At 33.0% G+C, this 12605-nt stretch overlaps 1 protein-coding gene across 1 annotated transcript; it reads right to left on the reverse strand.

Moving 5' to 3' along the window:
- Window positions 1-1763: 1763 nt before the first annotated feature.
- On the reverse strand, window positions 1764-3498 carry LOC147388144 (tetrahydroberberine oxidase-like). Its single transcript, XM_086420793.1, has one exon. It carries the CDS (start codon window positions 3375-3377, stop codon window positions 1764-1766), a length of 1614 nt encoding a protein of 537 aa, XP_086276919.1. The 5' UTR covers window positions 3378-3498.
- Window positions 3499-12605: the final 9107 nt, after the last annotated feature.

Below are 12605 nucleotides of genomic sequence, written 5' to 3' on the forward strand. Positions count from 1 at the left end.
TGTCACTTTGGACATCATCATTTTATATTCCATTTAACAATTTTTCTCGACATACGCATCACGTGATTGTGGGTAGGTTCGCGCACTCCTTTTGGCTGTGGATTTTTGGCCATTGGATTTCTTTTTGGTTGATCATAACCAAGTAGTGTCTCCATTGCCTAACTTGCTTTTTGATTTGATTGATTTTATGTGATGCTCTCTTTTGAGTTCCTCTAGCTGACAAGCATTAAAGGAATTTTACTGTTATATGTTAAGTTGGGCCCATATCACAGATCATCATCAAGTTTTTTTTTTTTTTTTTTTTTTTCTAGAAATCAGATTTCATTATGAATAATTAGAGTCTTCTGAATATTGTATGTGGAGAAATTGGGCATTGAAGAGTTCAAGATTCAAAGAATTGGTCAAAGAAATCCAAAAAATCGAAGATTTATCAATCAATGAAAAAGCATAACTGCAATTCAAATAATTATTTGAATTAGGCATCGAGCCTAAATCGCTATATAGCGATTTTTGATTGACAGGAATCACTATATAGTGATTGCAACTCACTAGTTCGTTCGAATATTGTAATTTCCCTTGTTTTTTTAGAGCTCACTCACTCTGTATACATTGTTATTTTTGGACATTGTTTAGTATTCATGCTTTTACCATTTTTAGGAAAGACTTAATATGTAAAGTTTCCTCCCTCTATGATTTAGATAAATAGAGGAGTTGTACTATTGTTTTGGAGAGACCTATTGTTTTTAAAAAAAGTCCAGATCAGAAGATCTCCCTCCAGATCTTGAGAATTATTCCGAGAGGTCATAGTGAAGAATTTTGTAAAATCTAAATGTTTCTACTTGTTTACTTAAAAAAAAAAAAAAAGAATTCATTCAAATCTGTAGAAGACTCATGTTCTTTATTTTATGATTTTCTTGTCTCTTTCTATCCAATTATGAATTTATGTTTCGAATTTTGATTTGTTTGTTCTTGATTTTATTTTATTTATCAAAATGAATTCTCAAATTAACGAGTCTATTGCTTCATCATTAATTCTGATCTACAACCATAAAATTCGATTTCCAAATTTTCACGAGTTTCTCAGTTAAATCTGAATTTCTGATTTAGATTCAACCGAGAGGTTATTTTAGTTATGATTTTGAATTTAAAGCTTGGAAAAGACTCTAAAATGCAGATCATGACCGATCACCTTCTTGCATTGCGAGATTGGATCACAGATTCTTCCCCTTGCAATGAGGTCGAGATCAACCAAGAACTTATTACTGCCCCCCAGCTCGCATCCACTTCCATGCACCACCTACTTATATCCATCATTCAATCATCTACTTTTAATTATGTGTGTGAGCTCATCGGAGGGGTAAACAATAGGACAACAAGTTTGAATCATATGCACCTAGGGTAAAGGATTAAAACCTCCTCCCACACTCCAATACACGCCACGTAAGCCATAATCCAAGGAATTAGCGCCTAAAATATCTCCTTTTAAAAATTTCCTTGAATTACAACTTAGATAACATGTATTGAGGTGTGGGAGAAGGGCTTCAATCCTCCATGCACCCTAGGTGCATACGATCCGCACTCTAGGAAAAAACTTATTGGCCAAATAGTTGGCTTTGAACATGAGAATGAAAAATATATTAAAAAAATGGTGCCAAAACTCAATCCATTAAGAATGAGAATGAAAAAAATAAATGTCACTGAGAAAGACCTCTTATTAATATCAATTGTAACTGACAACATAAGCCTCTCTTACATTGTTATCTTCATGAGAAAATAAGAGGTGGTATGCTCTGTTCATCACTGAAGAAATTACTTGGATCAACCATGCCCTTCACAATGGCTAATCTTTTGAAATTATTCTTGAAATATTTACTACCCCAAGCAGTTGCTTGCAAGTAACTTGTATTACCAACCTCATTCCTACCCAAATCCAAATCCCTGTAATTGAGATATGCACGTCTTGGGCAATTGGAAACATAAGGACTCATGTAGTCGTAAAGCCTCGAGATCCAGTCTATATGCCTTTTGGATGACTTGTTGTCTTCTTGTTTGTACCACTTCACCAAATACTGTATGTTGTACAACATTTCTGCTCTATGTGGGAATGGAGTTTCAGACTCTAAGATCTTACTCATCCTTGCTCCATAAGGATCAAGGATCATGACCGAGGGGTTGTCTTCCAAAAAGAATTTCCATATCCCTTCTAAGCCGATTTCGGAAATGGGTTTCGTCACAAAGTCAGATTTAGCCTTGAAGAAGCCCTTTGTAACATGATTCTTGTCCATCAAAACATCAATGGTTTCCCCTTTTGGGTATCCATCATTAAAATACAAGATGGTCTCAATCCAACTCATCTCCCAACAGTCCTTAGCCTCCAAACCCAATTCAGGAAAGCTGTTATTCATCAATGGGAGAAGTTCTTTTGCACTTCCAAGAAACAAGGAATTGAATGCAGCTTGGACTGTCTTTCCTCCTTTTTTATCCTTATTAAGTACAGATGTTACGATAATTCTAATAAATAGATTTTCATGGAACTTATCTGCAATTTGTTGCCACCTTTCAACAAGCTTGGTTGCACCTTGTGCCAACGTTTTGTGGACAGTGAAAACAGTTACTTTTGGTGGAACAGGAACCAAATTGATTTTCCATGAATGAATGATACCGAAGCTCGCTCCTCCACCTCCTCTAATAGCCCAAAAAAAATCCTCACCCATTGATTTTCTATCAAGAATTCTTCCATTAACATCGACTATGCGTGCATCCACAACGTTATCGGCAGCAAGCCCATATTTTCTCATTAAGGTCCCCATCCCACCGCCACTAATATGCCCACCTACACCTATAGTTGGGCAAACCCCAGCCGCAAAAGCAAGAGTCCTACTTTTGTTAGCAATTTTATAGTAAACTTCACCAAGGGTTGCACCAGCTTGAACCCATGCAGTACTATTTTTGACATTGACGTGGATCGATCTTAGATGAACAAGATCGATGATGACAAATGGTGTATCGGACATATAAGACAGACCTTCGTAGTCATGGCCCCCGCTACGAACTCTGATCTTCAATCCATGTTTTCTAGAACAAATAACTGCAGCTTGGATTTGAAATTCTTTCCGAGGTGTGATTATAAACTGAGGTTTTGGAATGGTGGAAGAATTGAATCTGAGGTTTTGTATGGAAGAGTGCAAAATGGATGAATAGGTAGAGGCATTCTGAGTGAAAAGAAATGAAGAGATTTTGGTTGAATTTGAAGTATGGAGAGAGATGCAGTCTATAAAGGTTTCATTAACTGAATTTGGTAATGCTGTTGATACTGAGAGTAAAAGAAGAAGAGGAAAGAGTGCAAAAATCTGTGTGCCCAATGGTTTCAACTCCATCTTTCTTTTGTTTTTCTTTTGAAAATGTAGGTGTGATCTGATTTGTGTTGGCCTACTTATATATATATGATAAATAGGAGAGTTTTCACTGCCACACCAACTTTTTCTTAGAGCACTCCAATTCATGTTTTACGTGCAAAGAACTAGCACACATTTTGGGATGCTGTAAGTAAAAATTTTGGTGTCAATCTCTCTAAAACAATCCCCAAAGACATGCGTTAACAAGCATTAAAGCCATTTTAATGGGAGTGTTAGAAAACGTCAGAGTATTTTGCAAAAGTAATTGAACCAGCCATTTAATTTTTATTTTTATGCCCCAATTTCATAATTATTTATTTCTTATCAAAACGTTTATATATTGTACTTGTCACATTTGCTATTTAGTTATAGCTATTTATCCATAGTGTACATACATAAGCTTTCAAGAATTTTTATTTTACAAAACTGTTTATATATTTATTTTCATCTTCTTAACTATTATTATAATTAGAATGCCAGAAGACCGAATAGTTTTCTTACAACCGATTAGAAAAAAAAAAAGTTTTCTTTTGCTTACATCAAAATTTGGAATACCAAAAATGCCCTCATTTTTATATTTAACCTCACTATTATTAAAGTTGTTTTCGTCATAATGAATCGAATTACCCTACAATAATATTAATTAGTTGGATTTTAATTTTCTAACATGACAAAAGTATCATTTTATTATGTAATTTTCAAAATAGGCTTTTTTTTTCTTTTGGAAGTTTCAAAATAGCATTAGTTAATATTTTAAAGGGACAATAACCAAAAGATTCACAATATATTAAATGATAAAATTAGATTATCGATTCAAATTTTCTTTTAAATATTTGGTAAGTAATTTTAATTATGTACAAATAGTAATTTTTGGGACACAAGGGCAGAATGGTAAATTCATTAAATTATCCCTACAACGATCATACATCAGCTTTCATGAATTTTTTTTTACGAAATTCTGCATACATTTTGGTTAAAAATGTATGCAGAATCATTTTGGTTAAAAATCAAGAAAATTGCAATCCCATCATCTTATAATCACATTGGTTAGTTTTCAAAAATCTTTAAAATAATATTTTAAATTATAATTAAGTCCTTCTGATACGCACATGCCACCTTCTAGTTATTATAATAAGAGAAGACTGACATACGTGTTCGATTACTCCAGAATTTGGAAGACTGAAAATGCCCCTACTTTACATTTACCCTCATTATCATCAAAGTCATTTCCTCTAAAGGAATAAAATTTCAAACCCACGACCTCTTAGAGTCCCATCTCTTTCACTTTATATATAAAATTATAAAAATAATCTTGTATTATTTTATGAATAATGATTTTTTGACGAACCGCATCTCTTTTAGCTTTATAAAATTGTAAAAATAATCTTGTATTACTTTATGAATAATGATTTTCTGACGCCACCCTCTAACAAAAGCCCCTAGCGTGGCAAGTGCTAGAACCATAGTTTCTTTTTATTGAGATACACAATTGCACATATTTATGGGGATGTCCCGAGGGAAAAAAAAAATCCATGGTTCTAGCCCATGCCACATCAAGGGGTGTATGAGGGCGTGCGTTAGAGGGGCCTTAGAAAATCACAACTCTTATTTTATGTACAAAATCACCTTAGTTAATATTTTTAATTATAAAAAACCATTGTAATATATTAAATGATAAAAATATGCCGTAAAATATGATTTTCTATTTAAAAATTTTCAATAAAAATTTAAATCATGATTAGGCTTGTTAAAAAAAATTTGCATTTGCAAAATACATAGTTACTTTTATGGTTTTTCCTTCTTGTTAATTATATGTATGTGGAGTTTTCTTTTATTTATTAGTTATACTTTTTCTTTCTCAATAACTTGCCCTTTTGGTTACTGAAAATTGAAAAGATCAAAATTTTCACTGCTCCTTGAGAGAGTTCGGTTCCATCATTTTTTATTTCAATAAATGAACAAATTTGCCGATCATCACAAATCTTGAAGATCCGGATTTACATCACTAAGGTATATTAGATTGGATTGATTGATTAATATCTTTCCATATTAGTTTAGATTGATTGATTTGTTTTCCCAAGGTCGTTCTCTCAGTAGATCTTAGGATCTAATACCATAAAGAAAATAAATCAAACCAATCTAATAAAATATCTAGTTTTTATAATACAACTAATGCACCATATCCTTGATGAGATACACACATAGGAGTGATATGATGAATCTCATGCACATTATTATAATTGGATACACGTTAGGGAAAATTAAAAAAAATTAAATATATATATATATAATTTTTAAATTAATTACCAAAAAAGTAACAATTTTTTTCAAAATTATCAAAACAAAATTAAATTGGCACTTAAAAGTGCCGAAATTTCTGAATGATCGTTTTATGAACGTTATATATCCATTGGGAAATTTGAAATTTCTAATTGTTGTATTCTATATAAACTTATTACACACTCATATTTCTCATAATTTTCATTCTCACAATTTTTATTCTCACAATTTTCTTATTATTTTCATTCTTATAATTCTGTTACAAGATTTTATAATTTAATCGAAGATGTTTACAAGAGTTATTATTTATTGATATGGAGGTTACGTTAAAGGTATCATGCATATTGGTGGAAATACACAATTTTTATTGACTTCATCAAAAATTATATATTCTGAGTTACAAATCATCCAACAACAATAAAATATATTTGATATTTATATTAGTAAAATTTTTAATAATGTAGCTGAATTAAGAGAAAAAATTATATCTTTAACTATATAACAAATAATTTTTTTTATAAAATATATTCTTAAAAATAAAGAAAAAGTTATAGTTAAATATGATGTTCCCAACTATGAGTGGTGTATATATGCTAAAATGATTGCAAATGGTGATTTATTTACTATACGTAGATTTAACACAATTCACAAGTGTATGGGTAGAATAAATTTACGACCTCATCCTCATGTTAGTAGTAACTGGATAAATGATAAAAATTTTACTCGCTTAAGGTATAAAGTTTATTCTACCTAATTTATAGTAGCTAATATTAAAGATGAATATAATGTATCTATCAAATATATAAAAATTTGAAAAACAAGAGAAAAAATACCTCGTGAAATACATGGTTGTGAAGTTGAGACATATAAAAATATTGAATATTTATGCCAAATCATTTATAAAGATATTGTACGTATACAAAATATGCTCAAACACATATTCCATGCCAACATGCAATAAGTATGCAATATTAAAAGATGAGATAAATATCAATTTTGTTTGAACGAATTCACCGTTGAAAGATATAAACAGTGTTATGCAACTTCTACGAAAGGTATTCCAATTCCATATGAATTAGAAATTCCTTTGCAATGAAGATAACAAATTTTACTATCAATGACTTAACGTTGACCTGGTGGTCCAAAAGTCAACAAAAGGAAGACCGACATTTAAAATGAGCAACCATTACATTGTAATCGTTAAGGAAATATTGAATACAATTGATCAACATGTAGAAATTCAATTTGAAAATAATTATAATTATAATTTTTTAATTTTTTAACATTTATGTATTTAATTTTATATATTTGTAAATGGTTGTCAAGTAATATTATGTTTCAAAATAGTGGATTGATTCGCAAAAACCCGAGGACATAGTTGTTAGATTATGCACCGAACCTCGTAAATAAATCTTGTCTATCTTTTATTTTATTATGTATCAAAACTAAACTTTAGACATAAGCTTTAGACATAAGTTGTGCACGTTTTTGAAAAAATCCAATTAATTAAAAGAGTTGCTATTGAGAATTGAAAATAAGTATATATTGGGGTGCCAATCTCTTATTAATAAAAAAAACACATTTAATTACTTAGTGTTAAGCTCACCACTTAGTATTGAGTTTAACATTTAATTACTTAGTGTCGAACTCACCACTTATTGTGTTGAAATCACCATTTATTGTTGAATTCAACATTTATTACTTAGTATCGAGTTCACCACTAGTGTCGAATTCCCCACTTATTGTTGAGTTCAATATTTAATTACTTAGTGTCGAACTCACCACTTATTGTCTAGTTCAACATTTAATTACTCAGTGTTGAGTTCAACGATTAATTTCTTAGTGTCGAGTTCACCACTTAGTGTTGAACTCATCTCTTATGGTTGAGTTCAATATTTAATTATTTAGTGTCGAGTTCACCACTTAGTATCGAACTCACCACTTATTGTCAAGTTCAACATTTTATTACTTAGTGTTGAGCTCACCACTTATCGTTGAGTTCAACATTTAATTACTTAGTGACGAGTTCACCACTTAGTATCAAACTCACCACATATTGTCGAGTTCAACATTTTATTACTTAGTGTCGAGCTCACCACTTAATGTCGAGTTCTACAATTAATTACTTAATGTCAAGTTCAACATTTAATTACTTAGTGTCAAGTTCACCAATTAGTGTCGAATTCAACATTTAATTACTTAGTGTTGAGTTCACACCTAGTATCGAATTCACCACTTATTGTCGAGTTCAACATATAATTATTTAGTGCCATGTGACACCCTACTAAACACTAACACAAATCCCAATGACACCTTGAGGCACTAGGTGGCGCCTCGAAATTTCTCCATGGTTTTCTTTGTTTATGTTAGCGTTCCATGGAACTCAAAACCTGATAAATCAATATCCAACCAAACTTGAATATAACAAATGCCAAAAATATATACGGTGCGGAAGATGGTAAATTTCGAACAACATAAAGCTAGGTTAGATGGTGCAAAAGATAAAAATATACAGGATTACAAAAACTTGACCTCATACTAACAGAAACCTAATCCCTAAATCCAAAAGCTATGTACACCTCCTGGATACGATGACTCCTAATGGAAATAGTACTAGTGCTCACTAGGTAGTGGATTCTGATCGTCGATCTGACTGACCAGATGCTCCTCGACTAATGACTCAATACTCACCTCACCAACTATAGACTCTGCAACTAAAAAAAAAAAAAAAGGAAAGGGTGAGTAACAATGGTTACTCAGTAGGTCCACAAACAATTCCTACTAATAACCTCACCTAACGTGATCGAGTAATCATACTAAATCATTTCAATAATATGCAAGTTTTACAAATTAAACTACGATTAACTGGTACATATAGCCAAGGATGAGCAACTAAATGTTTAAAGTTTTACATAGCAATAGTCATCCATACTCATTATATATTTTCTATCTTATGCAAATATAATTGACAACATTGAAATAGTAAACATGCTTTCTACTTTATAATTCAAAATAAAACAACAGATACATAATACACAGTAGCGGAGTAATAGAATTAGACAGTTGGGATTCACAACTGGATCGTTCCCAGTTGGGACATGATGTTACAACATAAATATGACTTTTAATTCTTAATTTTGTGGTTGGTTGCTGCGCTTACCATACTGATGACCATTTATCTGGTTCAGGCGAGCCGTTTGACGTACCATAAGCAATGGTCTCTTTTCGATGTGTGAGAACGTTCGACTACTACTAGATTATTAATGACCACTGACCAATCATCTTCGACTATACCTATCAAGCGTGCATGTGATTCCCAAAATAAACAACTCAATTCGTTTATGACCACTTTTACAATACACGGTCACTGGTAAAGTTGGAAAGGAATGGACCTAGATTCCAGTTGTGTTTCCACTCTCATACGCGTCCCATACCACGTATGAGCTTGGTGGTCCCTATCGTACATCCTAGGATAGTACACCACTCCGGATGATATAACACACTATCCCTTCAAGCTTTCACAGACTCTTTAACAACTCACAAAATATCTAATTATATATATTATTTTTCTTTAAAAACAAAAGAGAAATTAACAATTCAAAGTTGAGAATGGATATCCTATTTCTTACCATGCAACTGTGATCATCCGGCGTAAAATAAATAACAGTACTCGGAGCCTCTACGCCAATATAATTTAAATAAATATGCAACCATTCATTACACCTGGATATCCCTTCATTAACCTACACACAACATACAATGTAAAATGCAGACATCACCCCTCGGGTGTGATTCTGACATTTTACCGTTTCATTTCCTTTCTCATTCTTTCGACAATTTCACTTTTCATCTTTTCAAACCAAACCTTTCTCTTTTCAAGCTTTAAAATTCACTCTGATCTTTCAATAAAAAAACTATCAAATTTTTATTAAAACAAGGTCTCAATAAGTACACGAAGGCAAACTGCCAAAACAGGACAAACTGGTGAAAATTTGACTACGTGTCGAAAACTCAAAATTTTCAAAGTTCTCAAAATTGAAAACATATTTTTGGAGATGAAAGTCTTTAACATGAGATTCGACACCATGTAATTTTTATAGTCTAATTCAAAATAACACGAAAGATATCAACTTTTGAAATTTTACATAAAACGTCGAAATTTATGTTTTGTTCTTGAAATCAAAATTTGGATTTTGATCCATTGAGATTTGGATCTTGAAACCATTCACATCGTTCCGAAATGGGGGTAAAATCATTAAATTCATTAAAGAACTTAAAGTAAATGGAACATTTACTTAAATATTTTTAATGAAATGAATGATGGGAAATCATGTACAGGTCATGAGAAGGGCAGTCCAAAAGTCAAAGTCAGTTTTGGTAAAATTCTGTATGTGGCACCGACAGAATGGCCTTCTACAGGTGTCGGTGGAACCGATAGCTACTGTCGACAGTACTAAACAATTTCGTGAAATTTGGGTTCTTCAATCATTTTTCAGATTTTTCTTTCGTTCTTCAATCCCATCAACCCACCCACGAATTTAACATTTAAACTTAATAAAAACACTTCAAACATCTATTTCTATTATGAATTGACAATTAAACAAATAATTTCTATGAGTTACAAATATGATACATATTCGATAAAAGTTCCTAAATGCACATTTTGAAATCTAAGGTTACTACTAAGAATTGAAAGTCCCCTATCGGAGTTCGTGGATGCCAAAGGTGATAAGCTAGCACGAGAGCCTAGGTTGGATGGAAAAAGAGTAGAGGTTGGGCTGAGTTTGGTGCAAAATGGGCGAGAGTTTGCAAAGCACTCGATGATGGCGCTCTTCTTCGCTTCTATAATGAAGGGTTGATCCAGCTCTTACTCGATGAAGCTTTTGGATAGATGGTGTAGAGTTTCTCACGAACTACATAGCTGGTTATTGATGGAGGATGGGAAAAATAAAAGGGAATGGGCAAGCAAAGATGGTGAAGTTGTAGCTCTCATCGTGACCGACAACTTCGCCTTCCTCGTTGAGGTTCAACTCGGCCTCGTTCGTGTTAGAACTTGATGGGAATGGGTCAAAACCCTTGGGTTGAAAGTGACTGAGATTTGGTTCTTTGAAGAAGAAGAGAAAAGAATAAAAAAAATCTAATTTTATTTTAAATAGAAAGTGATGAGGGTATATTTGTAATTTTCTTCTCCTCGTTTCTAGTTTCGTCCGTAACTTGATTATTTGGACTTGAAAAATGGCGAATGAATATTTCATTTCAAATATTTTTTCGTTGTGGACCTAACGGTGATGTCAAATTTTTTTGATTCTCACTCTAACGAAATTTCACTAGTTTGGGTCCCACTCACACGAAATTCGAAGTTTTTTTAATTTTTTCATCCAAACTCGAATTCGAACATGGTTACAAGCTAAAATATACATTTCGACCTTTTTAAATCAAATGGCGAAGTCAATTTTCATTGAAAATGAACATAACAATATTCGAGCACTCTAATCTAAGTTTTCCTTCAAAATTTTTGCACAATTTTATTATCAAGTTCCCTCGAGATACGAGTTAAAAACTCGAGGTATTACATTATCCCCCTTTAATAAAAATTTCGTCCTCGAAATTAAAATCGTACCTTAATCTTGGAATAGTTATGGGTATTTAGCCTGCATCTCTACCTCTTTTTCCCAAGTGGCTTCTTCAATGTTGTGGTGCCTCCACAACACTTTGACTAAATGAATAACTTTGGATCTGAATTGTTTTACTCTCTTGTCAAGTATTTGTATCGCACCTTCCTCATATGATACATCCTCGTCTACCTCTAACTCTAGCAAGTCGACCATGTGCAAAGGGTCTGGTAAGTATTTCTTCAACATGGACACGTGGAATACATTGTGAACCTGCTCAAGTTGCGATGTTAGAATCAATCTATAAGCCACTGGACCTATCTGTTCAACTATCTCGAATAGTCCTACAAATCGTGGCTTTAACTTGTCCTTCACGTCAAACCTGGAGATCCCTCTTCGGGACGATACCTTCAAAAATACTTTATCCCTAATTTGAAATTTCAAAAGTCTGCACTGCTTGTCTGCATAGCTTTTCTATCTACTCTGAGCAGTTTTTAGTCTGTCATATATAATGCATACTATCTCAGTAGTTTCCTCAACAATTTCGTGTCCCAACACCGTGGCATCTCCTATCTCTACCCAATATATTGGTGATCGACACAGCCTACCGTATAAAGCCTCGAATGATGCTTTACCAATACTAACTTGAAAACTGTTATTGTAGGAGAATTCCACCAACAGTAAGTGGCACTTCCAACCTCCTCTAAAATCCAAAACATTGCATATCCTCTAAAATCTGAATAACTCGCTCAGACTGTCCATCAGACTATAGATGAAAAGTTGTACTGAAGTTCAACTGAGTACACATGCCTTTGTGTAAACTCTCTCAGAATCGAGAAGTAAATCTGGGATCCTTGTCTGACACGATAGAAATTGGCACCCCATGTAGTCGAACTATCTTAGCTATGTATATCTAGCTCAGTCTATCAATGTCAAATGAAATCCAAATTGGAATGAAATATACCGATTTTGTTAGTCAATCCACAATCACCCATATGGCATCTGACCCGTCACTGGCTTTAGGTAACCCCACTACAAAATCCATGGTCACGTGCTCCCATTTCCATTCCACTATGGGTAATGATTGGAGTAAGCCTACTGGATTGCAAGTTAGGCATCTACCTACATATTCTACAATTACCTTCTTCATACCTGAAAACCAAAAATTTCTTAAATCTTTATACATTTTCGTGCCTCCTAGGTGTATAGAATATCGAGAATGATGTGCCTCACCCAGTATGTAAGACCTCAATTGTGAGCCCTGCGATATCCACATCCTGCCTTGAAATTTGAGGTCTTCATCTGATCTCTTCGACCA

This window comes from Akebia trifoliata, chromosome 13 (assembly GCF_017979445.1).
Source record: "Akebia trifoliata isolate Shusen 1 chromosome 13, ASM1797944v1, whole genome shotgun sequence".
Taxonomy (NCBI): Eukaryota; Viridiplantae; Streptophyta; class Magnoliopsida; order Ranunculales; family Lardizabalaceae; genus Akebia; species Akebia trifoliata.

Excerpts from the sequence above, each read along its gene's own strand:
- LOC147388144 (XM_086420793.1), bottom strand. The coding sequence starts at position 3,377 with ATGGAGTTGAAACCATTGGGCACACAGATTTTTGCACTCTTTCCTCTT.